Source organism: Apis florea, unplaced genomic scaffold, assembly GCF_048593485.1.
Source record: "Apis florea isolate Af1SG1 unplaced genomic scaffold, ASM4859348v1 contig_3170_pilon, whole genome shotgun sequence".
Taxonomy (NCBI): Eukaryota; Metazoa; Arthropoda; class Insecta; order Hymenoptera; family Apidae; genus Apis; species Apis florea.
The window spans coordinates 4,676,402-4,697,982 of record NW_028256714.1 but is presented as its reverse complement, the minus strand read 5'-3'; the positions used below and the strand labels follow the sequence as shown (position 1 = coordinate 4,697,982).

Here is a 21,581-nt window from a genome sequence, read left to right as displayed (position 1 = left end):
GTGGTGGTGGAAAGGGTTCGAAAGAAAGAAAGAAAGAAAAAGAAAGGCGGTTTGGCCTAACAAATAGAATGGCGAGGAACGAGCGGTTTTATCGTAACCGATAGGATCTCCAAATACGGCCGACCGAGTCGTTTGTCTCGAGCAAACGACGACACGTGCGAGACCCACGCTTTCCCTTTCCTCCTGTAATTAATCTTCTTTCGTGATTTTTCGCGCCACGCGTTACAGATCGTGCTACGTGCCACGTTTAACGATAAATTCCTCTGACGTCTCGTTTGATCGAACGGTGAGTATATTTTCCTCGCGAGAAATATATTCATTCGCGTGACAGTTCGAAAGTTGATAGAGTTTTCTTCGAATAAATTTATTTGAAATGAACATGTTTGCAAGTAAATTTTAAAACTAGTTAGTTGAAGGGTGAATTGTTTTTAAACGATTTCGTAAAGATATCACACGATAAATTATATTGAAGAATTATATTATATTATATTATATTTTTATGATCGAGTAAATGTCTAAAAAATAGCAACGAAAAATTAAACAGAAAAATAAGATAAAAATTTTATTCGAACAGTCCGAATGATTAGTTTATCTTGATAATACTTGATCTTACGATTTTTGTTGTTTCATTTTCTTTTATATTTTTCGAGCATTTTTCATTTCGCTTTGTCTCATTAATTTCATTCAATCATCATCCGCTTGTTATTATTTCCCTCTCTCTTTTTATTTACTATTCCATTTTGAATAAACTCGAAATGACTTCAATAATGAGAGTTTCTATAGCAGAAATTGGAAGAAAATTATTAACTTTCTAATTAATAATTTAATATCGAAATTTGAATTTCCGCTCTTGGAGAACAATTTTAACAACAATACCCTTATCGAAAATTCCATTCAACGAATTCAGTGAAAACTGTGTTGTGTGCTCGTTACATCACTATATACAGTCATTCGGAGAAATGAAACACGACATTTTTACGATTATCGAGGAGAATCGATCCTTTGTTCTTCCACTCCCTTTCTTTTTTTTTTTTTCTTTTTTTTTTTAAAATGCGGCAAACATACGTGTGTACCATTAATTCGAACGAAAACGTAATCTACGTTATCGTTACACGGTCCTGTAATTAATCTAACTTTTTCAAACTTCAAAACAACGTCCCCGGTGCTCGAGTAACAAACATTTGAAGTTGGAGCACCTGTTTACCGATGTTGACGCCAGATTTCCCTGGAACTTTTCTGTTTGAGTATATGCTCGAGTCATTCTCTTACTCTTTTCCTTTTTTTTTCTTTTATTTTTTTTTTTTTTATTATTTTTTTTTTCCGCAACGTAAAATTCGTGTCGATAAATCAAATCACTTGATGGCTGATTAAATCATGAGAAATATCATTTTCACGGAAACTGTATCGAAATATCGTTGATTGTTTCTGATTGAAATATCAAACATTCAGAACGTTGACAGAAAACGACGAGTTTATTCGTTTTTGAATTAATTTCTACGATCGTTAAACAACGAATTATCGAAATCTTTCCAAATTTAATTAATCCACTGGCAAAAAATTATAACTAATTATAAGATGCAATATTAAAAAATTCGAAAATAAAAAGATAATAAATATTAAAAACAATAATGGAATTAGTATTATTAATTATAAAATGATTCGATTTCAATTACACGATAACGAAAAGTTTTGTCGTTTATTTGCATGTTAACTTGATTTCAAGTAAAAAATTGTAAAATATGTCAATGATCATCACCATGGATCTCTGTGGAAAAAAAACGTTGAAAGAAGTAAATAAATAAAAGGAAACGAAAGGAGGAAAAGGGAAAAATATATGTAAGCTCAATTAAAACTGAGAATTAATTTATAACATGTAACAGAGTTGGGGGGGAGGGAAATATAAAAATATTTAAAATTTTAATCAGACACGGCTTCACAAACGAAATAAATATCGATAAATTACTTTCCCTTTGAAATGGATATTTCGTTCAGAGTACAGATATTTTTTTTCTTCGAAATAAAGTTCGAATGATTTCATTAAAAGTCTTTACTTTTTTAATGAAATTTTTGCCCAGTTGAAAAATGTTGATTATTTACCTCGAGAAGTTCGAATTGTTCGTTTGGTTATTTTTCACCAAACTTGTTTTTTTAATTATACATTACACGTGATTTGCAAAGGATGAAATACCTCAATCGATACAGATATGATATATATAAATAAAAAGTGGTTGTGCTTTCGTTATATTTATTTTGTTACAAATTTTATACACGCGTGGACACTTTTCCAACCCCGATTTCAGAGAAAGAGAGAGAGAGAGAGAGGGAGAGAGAGAGAAAAAATTACATCGAGAGAAATTTATGTGACGTTCGAAAATAATTTTTGAAAATATTTCCCAGTGGAAAAAAAAATTGGTAAATAAAATATTTAAAAGGGGCTATGCAAATGTAAAACAAAGAAAAGATTCGAACGATTGAAACATGAATCATGACGATTGAAAAAGATCTGTAAAAACAATGTTGTTGTTTCGACGTCAACAACAATAATGATACGTGAAATATTGTCAATGTAAAGTTAGATATATACATAACATAACCTAGCTGCGACAAGGTTTTACAATCGTGGGAAAATTATATCCATTTACGCGCCAAATCGAAAACGTGTATTGACATCGCAAATACTATATATGTATATAGTATTGAATGAGAAATTTATAAAAAGTAATAATTCGCAAAATGCAATAAAAAAGAAGAGTAAACTGAAAATTTTATGAAAAACAATTGTCTAGAATCGATCGTGTACTTTTCACAATTATTACGTTTATTAAATGATTTTTTTCTAGAATTATTCGAATAAAAATTTTCCTTTCAAATAGTTAAATTTACAACATCTCGTCTCTTAGAGCATATTAGAGAAATCTTCTTCTTCAAAATCAAGTATCAATAGCAAAATATCATAAACAAATCGTTTAATTGCTGGTTTTAATTAAATTAATTTAATTTCAAAATTCCTCGATACGGCCAAATAATTGTTGAATGGTTACATCGAACAAGAATTAATAAATTCATAATAAATATAATATTCTCGAAAAATATACAAATTCGAACGGTCTCTTGACATCGTTTCAAAATTATCAACAATCTCAACGGGTCCAAGTCTAAAAATTCCCAATATTTCAATTTGTGATCTGTAATAAGAAAGGAATGAGAAAGGAGAAATAATTCTTTTTAGCTCGACACGACTCGAAAGATCCTCGACTATCCTCGATCCTCCAAGTCTCTCTCTCTCTCTCTCTCTCTCTCTCTCTCTCTCGTCGGTTCTCGATCCGAGGCGGTTCGTTCGAGAACACATCTTGGCGCGAGTCAGGTGCTCAACATCTTGGTTTCGTCGTTTTGCCATCGGAAACCTGTCAGGCGCAGCCAGTTTCTTATCGTGTCGGTGATCTTCCATGAAACAAGTCGGGAAAAGGGAGGATGTTCGCCTCTCTCGTTTCCTCAACCCCTATTGCCGCCTTCCGCTCCTCAATCGAACACCTTTCTTCCTCTCTCCCCTCCCCCTCCCCCCCCTCTCTCTCTCTCTCTCCATCCCTTTTCCCTATTCCACTCTCGATGGTTTCGCGGTTTGTTAAAAATGATCGCGATACGAGACAAACTTCTCCTCCTTTTTTTCCTTCCACCCCCTCCCTCCCTCTCCTCTGTTTGCTAACTTTTCCGATCAAAGTGCAGATAGAGCGTGTCGGAGGCAAAGAAGAGGAAGAGGGGAGAAAAGAAGGAAGGAAGGAAGGAAAGAAAATAAAGGAAATCTCGCGGGAAAACACGAGGTGGAAGTCGAAAAGGAGGGGGAGGGGGGAGGAACGTTAAGGCGAGCAATCTCGTGCTCGTTCCTTCCCTCCCTCGCTCCCCCTCTTCACGAAATTGCACACGCGTTATTGTTCCTGGATGGATGAAGTTCAATCGAGGATTTCGAGTAGCGAAATCGTGAGCTTCCATTTTTAGTTTCGGGAACTTTAGGGAAATTGGGAAAGCTTTTTGCAAAATTATCGTCGCCCCCGATTCAAGTAAGTTAAATTGTTGAGAAAATGTAACAGCTTCTCAGCCGGGGGAGGGGAAATTGGGATGTGCGATATGGTTGTGATCCGATGGATTGGAAAGATTTGGACGATCGATTTGTATCTTTTTGTTTAAGATGTAACTAATAATTTGGATTAGAAGGTATTTTTATGTAATTAATGAATTGAATTAAATCGGTAAATTTTTGTTTCAATTTTTGATTCGTATCAAAATGTAAAGAAAAAAAAACTTGACTTGTTGTCGATTGTTGTATTGTTATTTTGTATTGATTCATTATTGTCTCTACGAGAAAAATATGTCGATACTTTTTTATAGACGTTAAAAAGTAATATTAATTTGCAATCAATGTGTTGCACGAAAGGAAAACGAATGGGAAAATCTGCAATAAATTTGCTCATTTTTTATCCAATCTGCGAAACAATTTGTTTCGATGATAAAATAAAATATTTTTTTTTTTTTTTAGGTTCATTACGCGTAATAAATCAAAATCGTTTAAAAATAGAACTACTATTCTCTTGCTTCGAGAGTATCGAATCGTCCATTTTGTTACACGTGTTTGCGAAATTATGATAATTTTTCACGACTTACAAATGACGAATCTATTTATATTTTGATAACCGTGATGCTTTAATTGCGAGTAATCAGTTTAAATTATTCAATTTGCAAATATTTTATTTCAAATTTTATATATCCAAATATTTTAAATTTACATTGTGCACAAGTTTGAAATTAAGCGATTTTAATCTCAAAAATCAATGTGAAGCATTGCCCTTTAAGCTATTTTAAATATCGTATTGATGTACGAAAAATTATAAATTATAATCCATTATAATCCACAAAATTTATAAATGTAATTTTCCCGTTTTATTATGAAACGATTAATTTCGTTTGATTAATTTATGCAAATTTTTATTAATTATCTGTTTCGCAAATAGAATACGAAGGATATGAATAAAATAATTTTGTAAAATTATGTACATCGTTTTGCATAATACATTGCGAATAAATTGAAGCAATTAAAACAAGTGAAGAATTTAGATTAAGGAATATTATTCAAATTTGAAATTTCGCCTGTGTTTTGTGTTTTATTTCATACTACATTACATATACATTTATACATTTTTATACATTTCTTTGATTATCATCATTTCCTTTTTCGTTTCCTGATATTAATTTAAAAAGACAAATGAATCAAAGCATCTTGACAACAAGAAGGATACAGTTCTATTTTTAATCTGTTACTTCAAGAGTAATCAATAATTAATTTTATCATCAATTCTAACTATTACTCTAATCAATTCTAATTATTACTCTATTACTCATTTCATAAAAAAAAAAAAAAGAAGAAACGTCTCTTCAATTTTATTATTACCATTCCTTTTACCATTGAGAAATCAAAAAAGTTTCTCTACAGATCGCTACAGATAAAAACTAAATTTATCTACGTTTCTCTTTCCAAAAAGTTTCTCTGAATCTTGGAACAGTACGATGTCATCCGCATCCCAACACGGTCGGTCAAGCGACCAAGGTGGAAAAGAAAAAGTGGAAAACTCACACATCGTCTCAAAAGTCTCAAAAGAGAGGGGTGACTAAAAAAAAAAATTAAGAGAAAAAAAGAAGAAAAGAAAAGAAAAGAAAGAAAGAAAAGGTGGAAGTGAAGAAAAGAAAAAGGAGGACGTTGGGTCCGCCGGGGAGACTGGACGGTCCTTGAGAAATTCCATGGCGTTATTACGCGTCTTCCGCGCCACATACAGCGGAGAAAGAATAATGGCCGTTTCCTGCGCCGACTTCCAACCCTTCCCTCCCCCCCCCTCGAAATGAAAAATCCGGGGTACGCGACGCTTGCGCAGGAAATGAGGCCGTGAGCTTGGTCTCTTGACTTTCTTCTTTTTCTTTTTCTTTCTTTTTTTTTTTCTCCTCCCCTCCAATAATATCCGATTCAAGATGAATATCGCGAGACAATCAGGCTTAATCTGGTGTTTGCCGAACAAGCGCCACGTTTTTCTTGATTAACGTTAAAATTAGGGAAAGAGATTCTCGAAAATAGCTTGAAGAGTTTGTCCTGTCATGGTTAGGAATTTGATAGTTTTCTTTTTTCGGTTTGTTTATGGATACAGGAAGAATTTTGGGAATTTTGAAACGCTCTCTCTTTATCTTTCTCTTTTTTTCTTTTCATTGTGTTGATTCATATTTGTCAAAACGATCATTGTAAGTAGAAATTTTGTTAAACGGATAAAGTTAGTTTTTAGACTAGATTTCAGATAATTATTTGGATTATAATTATTTTATTAATCTGCAGTTCTGTTTGTTATTAGTATAGAATTATGTTATGTAATTACATAATATCATTGGCAAAGTTTCTTCATATATAAAAATCAAAAAAAGGTGGAGTAAAAAATCTATGATATTTTTTAAAAGTGTTTAAGTTATTTTAAATGAAAATATTAATTATATCGTATCGATTCATATCGACTGGAACAATTTTAATTACAAAATAATAATAATAATAATAATAATCAAAACATTCGTTTGTAAATGACAGAATTGCAAGCAAATGAAATTTGTTTTTGGGTCAAATAAATCCAGAACGGTAAAGTATAAGTAATTTCCTGATATAATTCAAAATTTATATCGAGCACATTAATTTTCAATATTTTATGCTATTTTTTCATCCAAAAATGTAGACAAATATATTTAAAATATTTTCTGTATTGTGTGAATCATTATATGAAACAACTTTCTTCACAAACTGTTAAATTATTATTATTATTTACATTTATATAAATATATAAATATCCTAAAATAATTTTACAACAGAATTTCAAAGTACCACATCAAATTGATATTCCGTTATCAATAATAAATTTTAGTTTCTATTGTTATACAACAACGTTCAAAAAAGACAATCTGGTTCAGCCACCATTATCATTCGATAACAGTTAGGTTCAGCTCAAAGTACCATCGATCAAATGAATTTTCCAATCTCTTTAACGATATAAATTTTATCATATCATTATACAATAACACGTTTAACCTCCTTTTCATTCAATCTTCAAAAAAATTATACACTTCACCTCCAACATTACCATCTTTTCCCATTTACCGTTCAACAACCATTCAATATTTCATTTCAAAACATACCATTAATTTTCCAACCTCTTTAACAATATAATTTCTATCGTATCGTTATACAATAACACGTTTAACCTCCTTTCCATTCAATCCTCACAAAATTATACACCTCTTTCCAAATCTTCCCCTATCATTCATCCACCCTACAACAATTTCAAATTATCAACCACTTCAATCAATTCTCCAACCTCTTCAACGCTATAATTACACAACAATAATCCCAAAAAAACTTACGTTCCTCCCTTCTTTCGAAGTCTCATCGTTATCAAACGACCGGAAGCCACCCGTACGCCGCCAACCTTCGAATTTTGAAAACGTAACACGGTTGCGCGATCACGACGATTCACTTTAGCCTCCCCCCTCCTCACGAATACACACCAGGCGAATTCTAGAAATCTCTAGAAACCGGCACTGGTGCTCCAGTAACTGTGCTCCAGATAATCGGGGAAACTTTCTCCATTGTGCGCCGCAAGTTCGCGGTTCCCAGGAACGGATCCCAGGAAACGGGGGCCTGATAATTCTGATAAGGGCCGCCACACGTATACACAGGTGTTATACACGTGTTGTACGTGCATGTGTGCATGCACAGGGGTGGGAGGCACGTAGGGGGCGGCTGTTAAAGGACAAGTAGGAACACGCGTGATAGGACGAGTTAGCAACTTAAATGGCCCGTGAACCGTAGTTGGAATTACTTGTTGTCTAGTTGCTAAATATAATACGAGGGGACAATTCCAGATATACGCGTCTATACTTGTCGCTAAATTACGATTTCGAGCGTCTTAGGAGGCGAGGATGGAGACGTGCATGGATATAATATTCGAGGTGGAGTCTTTTAAAAATAAAAAATTCGAGGGATCGTATATTTGATTGATTATGGAAATTGTGTGGAATAATAATATCAAGTTAATTATAATATCGTTCCTCTTGGAGAAGCATTTCGAGATAAAAAGTAGAGTTTTTGAAAAAAAAAAAAAAGAAAGAAAGAAAGAAAAAGTATCAATTTCGTTATTTTATAAATCTGGAATTAATTTTGACTAATGAGTTACACATAAAATATAATTAATATATTGTATATTCTTCAATTTTAAAGAACATTCAATCCAATACCATTACTTAATTAAATAAACGTCCTTTCAAAAAGAAATCAAGCCTCTGATAACTTTTATTTTATTCATTTACTTACTCTCTCTTTCCCTCTCTCTTCCCCTCTCTCTCTCTCTCTCTCCATAAATTTCATTTCAATTTAAACTTATTCACTTTCTCTTTCGCAAACACAATTTAATTTCCACGCGTTTCTCAGTTTTACAAATAATTATAAGGAAATCAAATTCATTCGATTCCGTTTCATCGGGGAGAGTTATAATAATATTCTAACCTCTAACGTTTCATTAACCCAGTTCCATCTGCGTGATCGAGCTCGTTAGCATAGCTAACGTCGTCGAGTGGCTTTTCCTTTTTTTCGGCTCTGTGTGTCGTCGAGTAGTTCCGGCGACGAGAGAAATCCGTCTGACTTTCTTCGTTCCTGGCCCACTCGAGATCTCGCGCTGGTTCCGTTACAATTCCACACAGCTCGAAACTTTTCGAGTGAAAAATAATTCGCGCAATATTCGAGTCTTCGAGAAGAATTTCTCGCCGGCTCGAGTGGGCGAATCCGAGTAGAGGGCGCGTGTGAGTTATGGTGCCGACTCGTGGAAACTTTTTCGCGGGAAAAAGGGGGACAAACTTGAAATAATTAATTAAAGTACACTCCGTATGACACGTGGAATTTCTTTGCTATGCAAATTTTGCCACGTGAAATCGAACTGCTCTGAATTCGATAAATAAAACATTGAATCTAGAAAGAGTATGTTTAAGTTCGCATATTAAATAGAGATTTCGTTCGTACATTTTTCCACAAATAGATGTATCAACTTAAGTAATAAAATTGAATGACAATTTATTGCAACAGTCTTGTATAAATCAATTGTGAAGAATGAAAGAAATTTTATAAATAATTTTCTGCTTAGAATTTGACCTAAATCATTATCAGAATTATTTTTAAATTTCTATCGTCTAATATATGATTCAAATCTACGAAAATTATTATGAAACTCGATCAATGATTTACATTCAATTCGCATTATTTTTTTACCATCAATCCACTTTCAATTATTTATCACAACAACTATATATTACGATATAATTAGAATATCGTCGTACAGAGATTTCTTCGCAATGTGTGAATGTTCTCATTTGTCGATGTCAAAACGAAAGGGTGCGAGGGGACGCGCATCGTGCGGTTGAGAGTGGTGGGGTTGAGAGTGTCATGTGCAACAGCGCCTATGGAAACTTCGTATCATTAGTCTGTCCAAGGGCGGAAAGCGTAATCTATATAATAATAGACGTCACCTTGCCCGTACCGATACGCGAAGTCGATAATACCGTGGCCATCTGCCGCCTATTTTATCGCGAAACCCTTCTCCATACTCGTCCCAACTTTGGTGCATGTATCTCGAAGGGAGAAACAGGTGTTCTTCTCGATTATAATCGATGTTGTTTATCATTGGATGCTCGAAGAACAGGGCAATAGTTGTAGTTTTGATCAATCGCAATTTATACAATTTTTTAATTTCCAAATAAATCATATGGAATAGGTTGAAAAACTGATATCGTTTTCCAATTTTGAAATGGAGATAATACGAATTTGAGAAAATACGGATGAATTTACAAATTAAATCGAAACGTATGTTTTTCTACAAAAGGAATGATATGATTCGATGATTCAATAAAGTTTCATTAAGCGAACTTTGGGCTTGTCAAAATTGAAATTTGAAATTTTCTTGTTACAAGAAAGATCTTCAAAAATACTGTGTACGAAGATACATAGAATGAAATATACGTATATATAGTCTTCTTTTATCTTACTATACATATATTATTCGTTACAATATTATCGAATGTAAAAAGACCAGGTTCAAAGATATTCACACGTATGAAAAAAAGTTGGAGTGGTATGAATCAAAGATAAATTACAACATAAATTGCATCGATCGTTATTTCAAAGATTTTATAATTTTTAGTCAAAATATGGAACAATCTTCACATTTTATCCTCGAGTATTTCGTGCGTGGATCGAAATCGAGTCGGCTAAATGCTCGTAAACGTTTCGACAATTCGGTCGGCGCGAAATCGTGATCGATATACCTGCGGCAAACGGCGGAGCCTGACACTCGATAAAACGGAAGCAGAAAAGTTTTCGAAGCGGGGAGAGGAAAAGGAGAGGTTACGGAGGACGATATGATATCGAGTAGAGCAACAATTCAAACGTTTGGAGCTTTGCCAGAACGCGAACGCTCTGGATGAAAAGTTGGGCCACGATGGAAAGAAAAAGAGAGAAGAGCAAGAGGCATAAGAGAAGGACAAAACACTAGGTGCTTGTTACTACTTTTGTAGGTTTTTAGGGGAAAATTAAATAACACGTCTCGTTTTTGAAAAAGAAATCGAGAGATTTCCTTTAAATAAATTTAAGTTAAATGTTATGAGTTATTCATTTAATATAATAATACTTAATGACGTGATTTATTTATAAAATATTTACTTTCATATTTCTCTTTGTAGATATTCTTCGCTTATGAAACATAATGTGATAATAATTTTTAGATAATTGTACTTATTTACACATATTATAATACATTATATGAAGCATAACTTTGGATTTATAATTATAATTAAAAGGATAAATATAATGATACAACTTTAAAGTGTAAATTTATCAATATATATATTAAAAAAAGAAAACTTTGGAAAAAACTATGATGGCAATTTATATTGGAGTATCAAGTTTGGAGAGTTGACGTTCCCAGGAAAACTTCAGAATATCAAAAAGCGGAAAAACGCGGATCGATCGGAATGAGCGTGAAAGTTCAGTGACCAATGTTTTCGAAGAAGAAACCCGCTTGGCTCCAATTACCTCGCACGAGAAACCCGTTTTCGCTTCTGCATTATTCATGATTTCAGGTTCAGGAAGTGGGCCGCCGTATAAATCCCAAAATTCCGATAGCTCGTTTCCCGCAACGTTATGCGAATTCCATAGGAAAGCTTAATGAAAGAAATTCCGTTCCACGTGACTCGGCAAAGAGAAAGAGCGAAGAAGAAACGAGCCAAGAACAAGAAAAGCCGAGGAAAGAAGAAGAAGCGTCCGAGCAACAAGAGCGAGGAAAATTATTCCGAATAAAATCGAAATTCACGAAAAAAAGAGGAAACGAAGTGAAAACGAGTGATATTTCACTTCGAATCACAGCAATTCATGACATGAATCTTACAACACCTTACTATATCTAACAATATTTCCTTCTTTAATCGTATCAAATCGTATCAAATTCGTTCGAAAAAAAAAAAAAGAAAAATTAAAAAAAACAGAGGCAAAGAAAATTATTCCTCTCATCGATCAAAATTCCAAAAAAAAAAAAAAAAAAAAAATAGTTTCCACGTCGAATATAATACTTTCCTTTAGCCTCGTGTAATTAGAGGGGGTTGGAATCGCGCCCGCTCCCTTATTAACCATCTCGTTGTTGTTATCGTTGCCACGAGTAGCCGAGCCGCAATTTCGGCAGAATTGCGCGGAGCCTACTTTATTTTAATTATTCTTTTATGCCGGGCCGCCGCGCGGTGCCATTCGTGGTCGCGGCCCCGCGAAAAGCAAAGAGAGGGAAAAAACGAGAGAGAGGGGGGTGGTTGGAAGCCACCACGTACAGAGGACGTGGACAGGGGAAGGGGGAGGAGGAGGAAAGGAAGAAAAACTGGCCGGCGGCGCGGCGACTGGCCTTTTATTTTCGTTGTTCCACCGGGCAGCGCCGCGTGTAGTAGGAAAGGGGCCAGAATTCAGGGGATCCGCTGTGGCCGGCATTTATTGCGACCACCCCCAAGGGTGCATTTATATTCATAAGCATAATGGGGCATCGTGACGTATACGCGCCACGCTCCGCTCTGTCCCTTCGCTCTTTCATCATTATTAATTCCATGACGGGGCCCCTCCTCCTCCCCTCCATCAAGATTTCCGCCGCTTCTTGCGCCCTCCCCCCACCCTTTATTTACGATCTTATTTATCGTCTCGCAGCCCCTCGCCAAGTTGGAGAATGTCGTTGCTGATCTGTTTGCCCCGTTTTCGTCGCTTGTTTACCAAGTCGACCAAGTCGATCCGTGATGCAAATAAAAGAATACAGATTTTAATCGAGCAACGAGTATGTACAATATGACTGTAGAATATAGAATGTAGAATATATAGAATATGATATTATTCTTTTATACAAGAAGGTGGTGAGGGAAGTCGAAAATGTTGTGACAAGTTGTGTAAGTTATGTTGGGGTTAAAATCTTGTATGGGATGTTTTAATTGCGGAAGTGAAAATTTTGTAACAAATTATTTCTGAGAAATAATAAAGTGTTAAATGTAATATCACGATGTAAATTCTTATTAATTAAGATTTATTTTATTGGAAATTTTTCTATTCCACAAATAAAGTAATAAAATCTTTCTATTACGTTATAATACACAAGACATCTCTAATTAATCAATAAAAAAATCTTCCAATAAATTTTCATTCTTGAGAAGTGGAGGCTACGAAAGATGGAAACAAAAATTTAAAGAAAAGAACGACAATCGTCTAATTATTAAAATTCTCCGTATTGAAACTTTTGTTGAAACTTCTTCTCTCGCCTTAGACTGAATTGTTCTTCTCTTCCATTTCGCCGCCGCTTTGCTCCATCGGTTAACCGATCCATATTATGCGACTTGGCGGAGTTCGCGTTTATTAGCTGTGCACCTGGTCTCGCAAATGTGTCGAGAGGAGGAGAATCGTTCGTCACGGAGACCTTCTAATCGATATGCGATGCCGTGTGTTGCATGCAGCCACCGTTGCGTCTAGTACGCGGGAGGGATGCATGATCAATCCCCAACGGCCGACCTATTATCGACTTTACACATGTATACGACTCCTTTTCGAAAAACACTGCCTCCTTGGGAGGAGAGGATGGATTCTGGACACGTTTCGCTGGTTGGAGTTGGCTCTTTTTACGGAGACGCGAGAAAAGACTTGGTAAAAATTTTGGAGGAAGAGATAGAAGTTTGAAATTTTCTTGGAGTGGTTCATGGAAAAGGAGATTAATAATTGTTATTTCAAATTTGGAATATTGGAACAAGAATTATAAAATATCCTTTTATTTTTTATATATATCTATATGTGTGTATTTTTAACAATATATGTGATGAATCATGAAGAAATTCGATATTTTTGAAAAAGTATCTGCGAAATTATTTTTTTACTAGAAACAAAATAATTGTTGTTTCATCGCATTAATTATATTGTTTAATTAGAATAAAATTTTCATCGATAATACGAACGTTTTATCATTACATTTATCTAACAACATTTTGGAAAATAGATTCCAAACGTTATCTCGATCGAAAGAATGGAAATTAAAAGAATTATAAATTGGACAAAAATGGAATATCAAAATTTCATATTCACAATATGAAATTTCCCTTTTTTTTTTTTTTATCAACATTGATGGAATAAAATTTCAATGCTAATGCGTCGGTATCCGCGTGTTTCGACGCGAGCTCTCGCGCGCATTTCGCGCGAGAAAAAGGAAAAAATCACGATGGAATTCCCTTCCCTTTGTCCGCGACCCAATAATGAAAAACAGAGTTATTGGACTTCTGACTATGCTTTGACACTTTTGAATAGATATTACCCGTACTGCGACTGTGGAGGCCAACATGGCTGCGAATGAAATTACGCGTGAAATGCCAACGCGATTTGTTGAATTTTCTCGCATGATTCTCGCGAAAATTCGCTTCGTTTACCCGATAGAGGTCTCAGAGAGCGGTGGCGATCATTTTTCCATGTTAATCGACGACGAATGTTGCAGTGTCAGACACGTGATTCTTTTAATTTTTGTCGTTGGGATTAAAACGTTCTTCACTCTCTCTTTCTCTCTTTTCTTTTTCATTACGATTATGTTGATACACTTCATAAACTTTTATTTCGTTGATAAAATTTTACATCGTCCAGACTGCTTTTCTTTGAAACGTTTTAATCTTTTTTATTTTGTTATTTCTTTCTTTATCGTCTCTTTGGTAATTCTTTCTTTTAATCATAAATTGTAAAATTTTATATTCTTTATTAGACTCTGGCTATTAAAATTTTTATTTTGTTTACCTTTTAAGATGTAATGATTGAAATAATTTAAGTTATATATATATATATATATATATTATTTTTCTTAATGATTCTTTGTCTCGTTAGTTAAATTGTATATATTATTTACTAGATATCGCATTCTTTAATTAAATCTTTTTCAATGTGTCTTTTGATGAATATTTCAATGCGTTTTTTTTTTTTTTAATTTTTAAGAATCATCTGTACATTGTTCAAATATCCACGACAATTTGAATATTCGAATAAATTAATTTAAATCGATTCATATTAATTTTTCCAATAAATTTCTGCTTATTCTAGATTTTAAATACGTTTAATAATAAAACGCTAAAAAACAATATTAATTGCATTCTTTCCTGAATGACGTACGATTTCATACATTTTAATAAGTTTATAAGAACGAATAAATTTTCGTTTCCGAACGAATTCGAATTTCCTCGTGTTACGTATAATTATTTTTCTTAAATTTTCAAAAAAATTTAACAACTTAATCGTTTGTTACAGTTTGCAGTCAATTCAGCAGAGGGGTGTTCTCCATGCTGGGCGCCGTCAGCCCGGACTCGTTCGACACCCTTCACTCTTACAGCAATACGTTTCAAATGCCGTTCGTGACGCCCTGGTTTCCCGAGAAGGTAAATAGCACGTTTTTTTCTCCCCCTCTGTAATAAAAACTTATAATATCACCGCCGATATTTATTCTTATCCATCGATCCCCTATATACCGCTTATTTTCACTTATCGGCCTTCGATGCTTATTTTTATCATCTTTTCGAAGCTTGATGATGAAAGAGGATGTTTCTCAGAACGTGTTCGATTCGATTATCGATGAAAAACGTGAGGAGATTAATTGATACGATCATTTCTTCGATTTAATTCCTTTAAGATACAAGTATAAAAATATATAAACACGCGTTATATAATGTAATACATACTCGTTTGAATAATCGTATTCTATTTAAGTTTCGATGAGCAAATGTAATTCGAAGAAAAATCGTAAAGGAGAGGGATTAAATCGTAAATTATATCATTAAAGGTACAAAAATGTAATAAATACCGAATAAGTTTAAGTTAATTGAAGAAATGGCTGAAGGAGGGGGGGAGGAGGGAAGGTATAATTTCAAAGTATCAAAAATCCCAAGAATTTTAATTCAACTTATCCTCCAACTTAATTACCCAACAAAAAAAACTTCATCTCCTTGCATTCCAACTTTACTCGTAAACTCTTCCTTAACTACCATACTTACGTTCACTTCCAGTAGGTCAGATTCGTGGAAATTCTTCAAAGTTTATCCTCATACCTATCTCATTAGTCATACCTCGCCAGTTTTACTTTCATTGTTCTTTCCTCCGTTAAATATTTTTCCTCGTCTCGAAAAATTCGCGTGTTACACACACACACACACACTACTTTGGAACAAGAGTAGAGACTGATAAAGATTCATCGTAATGGTCGATGTTTATGGACAATTACCAGAGTACCGTACTCTATCTATCTGTTCTTTCACGGATTATTTATATAGCTACAGTTCATCCATAAATGTATGCGCAAACGTATCACCAATAAATCATCCTGACTCGTAAACACCTTCTTAACTTACCGTACATACTCACGTACGCTTACTTCCAATGGACCAGAGTTCGTAGTATTTATCATTATCATTATTGTATCATTAATCATTCACAAGTTTTACTTTCTACGTTCTTCTTTTCACTGTTAAGCATTTACAAACCGAATTCGAGAGAAGTGTCATCGTGATAATTATCAAAATCGAAGATTCGAGATCGAATAAAAATTCATCGTTTGTTTGTCGATAATTATCACCCACTCTTCCATTTATATCACTCCACTCTGATAAATAAATATAGGATGTGTACGAACATATTACAATTCGACTCTCGAAATGAATCGGATAGGGCGAAAATTTATTCGTCGCATCGAGCTGCATTTGTCGGGTGGCGCCACTTGCAAAACGTGTATAGCACGTCCATATTGGATGAATGGCGGCCCCGTATATCTGGATGTAAGTGCGCGTTTTTATCTGTTTCGACATGTTGTACGAGCACGCAGCAATCGTGTAACGAACGTTCATGCTGTTTAAATGCTAATCGCGCGGTAATGCTAATTCGAAACCTCTCTCGCTCTCCTTTTTTCCCTCTCTTTTCTATTCTTCTCTCTCTCTCTCTCTCTCTCTCTCTCTCTCTTTCTGTCTTTCAATCCTCTCCTTTCTACTTTTCTCTTTTACCCCCTACGTGGCTAGTCAATTACGGCTCGCAGGAGAACTGCCATTTATAAGAGGAGATCTCTTTCAATTTCCCTCCATGTTATTGTGCTATTTTCCCTTAACATCTTGTGGAACTGCGATCACTGTTCCTTTCTGTTGCATTATCCCTTTCTTTGTTCTCCCTTTGCTTTTTCCTTCCTTCCCAGCTTTTGTTGGTGGAGGCAATATCCCGTTTGGATCGGGATTCACGTGGCTTGGACTCGAAACTGCTTTGTCATTATAGATTTATGAATCGAGGAAATATTTCTTTCTCTTGTTGATAAATAGATCGTTATTTTTATTGGAAAATAATTTTCTAAACAATCTAATGTTATTTCCAATTTCGTGCTTGCTCGTGGCATCAAAAATGCAATTCGTATTATTTATTTCAGCTTATATCATATAATAAACGATTTTTGATACACATATATTTTTCTTAACTAATTATTGTTATTCTATATGACAAGTATAACAAGTAAATACATACATCTACCAAGACTTATGAAAACAGCTTGTAGCTATTTGTGAATATAAAAGAAAAGAGAAAGAAACAAAACACCACTATTCCCTGAACAAAAATGTAATTCGCTGAAAATCAACCGGTTACCTCGCCAACAAGAAAACTCTTGAAACAGTCCAATATCACGTTGCGAAAGGAGCTTTCAAACAGACCGCCATTCACGCCACGCTGCGCGTCGTAATTATTTACGATTACATTTATCGTGCCGGGTTTTCGTCGGTTGGCCCTCCACCTCAGAGGAAACTACACCATTCAACGCTTCTCGAGTTTCGTTCGCGGATGAATAAAATCTGAAAGCCAAAACGTGTATACGTGATCTTGTATTTGTAAGGTAAAAGCTGGCAGCCAAGTGATTTCACTGTGCGCGAAAAGCGGATCGAGAAAAATTTTTTGTCGTTCAAGCTTTGTTCTCGATTTTGGAATCGTGTTTGGATAACTTTCCGGCCATGAGTGGATATAGAAATTGGCTAATTCTCTAATTGGATACGAGTAAATTTTTTGAATAGAATAGATTGGTTCTTTGTGTGTGAAAGTAAGCGAAAAATATAGTTTTATATATTGTTTCTCTCTCTTTTTTTTTTTTCATTTAAAAATTAGTTCGAAGATCATAGGATTTAATAATTACTTTTTCGAATCGTGCGTTTAATTCTGTTCCATCCCTCCAGAAAAAGAGTTTAAAGATAAAAATTAAACTAACGTATCCAATTCGATAGTTATTCTATTATTATTTTTTCCGGTACATAATACCTAACTTCAATGATTTTATTTCAAATTTCTTCTAGACAGAGTTTTTCAGAAACGCTTCTCGTCTCCAATTCTTCTAGATAGACCACTAGATACAAGTATACACGCGTGTTACAGGTTCTGACACCGTCCTCCGGTCTCCTGGATTTCGCCATAAGCATGCGTCCGGATTATCATCGCGCTATCATCGACACAGTGCGATATTACGGATGGAAGAAAATCATCTACCTCTACGACTCCCACGACGGTAAGTCGGCTCCCCTTTCTCATGCATTTCTCATTTTACGCGGCCTCCACCCCGCCCTCGGCTCGAGGCTTTCCATTTTTATCGCGTCCCGCCAAGGATCCGTTCTCGGCCGCCCCCTGGTGGCCCCTCGTTGCGCGATATAAGGGTAAATCGACGACGTTCACTGCCCTTTTGAATACGTAATGGATACGTAAGTAAGGAAATAGTAATTCTCTTTTCGTGACTTCTATTCTCGAGGATTAGAAAAAATGTAAAGGGTAAAATTTGTACTCCCGATTTTGGATGGACGTGGTTCGTTTTGAGAAAAAGAAAAAGGAAATTTTTGGACGGTGGAAAACTGTCTCACCGCCTGCTGTATGCAAATTCGCTGACCTCGCGTGCTTTTGAATAATAATGGATACGTTGGAAATAGCATTTCTTATTATACGATGGTTCTCTTGAAGTTGAGGATTAAAAAAGAGCAAAAGATGAAATGGTAATTTTTGATTTGAAATAGAATAAGTTCGTTTTTTCTTTTTTTTTTTTTTTTTTTTTTTAGAAAAGGAAATTTTGGAAATATGGAAGTTCGTTCATCGTACTCGAAAATTGGATATTGGATTTGAAAAATAACTTATATGATTTTTTGATTTGACGGTGAAGATTAAAAGTTTGATAGTTTTGTATTTATCAATAATTTTTTTGGCATATTTCTTTCATTTTTCTTCTCCACCATTAAAAGAGAAAATATTCTCAATTATCTAATAAATAATAAATTTAAATTTGAAGGGGGAGGCACGACTGTGATTTCATTTAAAATGATTCGAACAATTCTTTCTTATTTTTTGAAACGTCACAAAAAAAGAAATGAAAGAGACGAAAAGAGGATGGATTCTTTTGAAACTCGTAGATGTGTACACATTGCCGTTCATAACTCACCAGAGATTTAATAGATTTTGAATAAAGATAAATGAACATTCGTACGTAGATGCGTGTACATTACCATCCATAAATACGTCGGACACTTATATATTTTGAATAATGATAAATGTACATTACAGATTTAAAAAAAAAAAGGGGAGAAAAATAAAAATGAATCACGAAACACTAAGTATACATATATTTCAGATAAGAATAAATAAACAAATTGAATTAAATTCTTATTAAATATTTCTTGCTTCAAAATGGAATTATTAATATTATACGCATAATTCGATCGGATTAAACAAAATTTATTTCATTTGTTTAAAATTTTACTCGACGTATCCTTAATATCAATTGTAAATTTTTAAACTACTAAAAATAATAAAAGTAGTTATAAGTAGTTTCAAGGTTATTATCCTTCCGCGAAAAGTTCGAAATTCCCCTGCTTCGCGTAGACCATAAATTCTCTCTGATAAAATTCAAAATTACATTCTATTCGTAAGAAGGAGATAAAATTTGCATGTATAATCGTCATACATACACATACCCGCATTGTACACGTCGAAATTAACAAAAGATTGGTCGCTTCCAAATTAAAGAAAAAGTTCCAAATAAGTTGCGAATATAAAAGTAAAACAAGAAAGAAAAGTAAAATGAAGAGGAAGAGAAAAAGAAGATGTTTATCATCGGCGTGAATATGAAATGACCGTGCACCCCGATCCTTAACGCGTGCACGAAAAAGAAATGCATTTGCATGCTTAACTACGACGCTGTGTTAATTTTAATTTCATACCAGACACGGTCTAGTAGTTCGTAGAAATGGAGATTTTTCGTGTCTGTCTGCGTTTCGGATGTGCAAACTGAAAATATAGGCGACATTGAGTCTCGTAACGTGGAAACCATGTGGACACGATGATATACGGTATCTCTTCTCACTCGTTTTCACGTGTTCTGACAAATCTGAGAGTTAACAAAAAGAAAAAGAGAAAAATCCACGATCGACATTGAACTAGTAATTATCTCAAATATTCAAACAGAGTAGACGATTAGATAGAAATATCCTAGAAAGAATATTTATCAAGGATATTGCAATGAGTCATGTAATTAATATCAATTACTTCCTACTACTTTTATGTAGATGTTTGTTAAATTCAAAAATGGAATAAGGAAATAAGTGAAATAACAGATCGTGAATAAGATCCGAGAAGAACTGGCGTTTCTCTATTCTTTCAATGTTATCGAAATTTTTATTGAAAAATAACGATTTACAGGGTGGATGATGATATTTATTAATGTTTACAACATTTTTAATGATTTTTGTGATTATTTTTTATCAATATGCAACAATTTATATGTACACAATGAGAGTTGTGTCATATTTACATTTCTACAAGATTATGTAATTATAAGAAGAAGATAAAACAAAACAGTATAATTACAACTTACAATTATACTTATACTTATTTTTAATGAATATAATTTTAATTAATCGTGAAATTTACCGATGCAATAAAAAAAATTATCTTCCCTCATTATTTACGTCACATTAATATCTTATTTCTCTTATGATTAAGGAACAAGGTCAATAAAATGAACATAATCACTTAGATATGTTAATTTCTTTTTTCTAATAAGGTACTCATTTATGTATTATATTAATTACACAACAATTAATAAATAGAATTATCATTCATCTTTGGAATAATGTAAATTCACGATCCATAATATTTGAAGAAAAGATATTAATCTAATTAATTCAGAAAAATTTATTTAAACATAAAGACAAATCAACAATAAGTAGACGTTATCAGGATCAATGAAAATATAAAACAATCCCAATACAAAGAACTTATATTACTTTCAAAATAAATGGAACATCTAAATTGTACAAAATTTAAAAATTAAATTCAATGACACAGACGATTGAAATCGTGTCTCTGCACATCATATTTCGTATACTATCACGTTTCAATTATATTTTTCTCAATGCATAAACACAAATTTAAAATTCATTTCTATTCACGACAATAATTGAAACGTTCGAGGAAATAATTTGGCCTCGAAGATCGAGCCATTCAAGGCGATGTTTTTCCTCTTACTTTCGCCATTTGCGTAAGCCCGTTGATCATTCGAACCGCTGATTTTACTCCGTGTAATTCCTCTAACGATCGTTACATTCTATAATTAAGCTACTTGTCGGCAACATAATTGAAAATTTCGCGGAACCACGCTTTTGTATTCGTATTAACGAATGGAGGCTTAAAAATTCTCAAAGATTAACAAAGCAGACTAATTGATAATTATTTTTAAGAAGGGCGAGAATGAAAGAATGTCAATTCCAATTGATTTCGAATTTTAGATTTTTTCGTATTCTTCTCTGTCTTTTATCACTTCAGATTGCGAATTGAAAATTTTTTATTTCTCGAATCTTTATAATTGTAATATATAAAATATAGTTTACAATCTTTAAATTGGATACAAAAAAATATTGCATATAAATATGAATAAAAT

At 33.7% G+C, this 21,581-nt stretch overlaps 1 protein-coding gene across 1 annotated transcript in view; it reads left to right on the top strand.

The window, feature by feature from the left end:
* Positions 1 to 21,581, top strand: part of GluRIB (Glutamate receptor IB) — a 256,089-nt gene that overhangs the window by 157,981 nt on the left and 76,527 nt on the right. The window contains exons 3-4 of the mRNA XM_012485610.3: positions 14,903 to 15,030; positions 18,041 to 18,170. Coding sequence (XP_012341064.2) covers positions 14,903 to 15,030; positions 18,041 to 18,170 — 258 coding nt within the window. The remainder of the gene's footprint in view (positions 1 to 14,902; positions 15,031 to 18,040; positions 18,171 to 21,581) is intronic.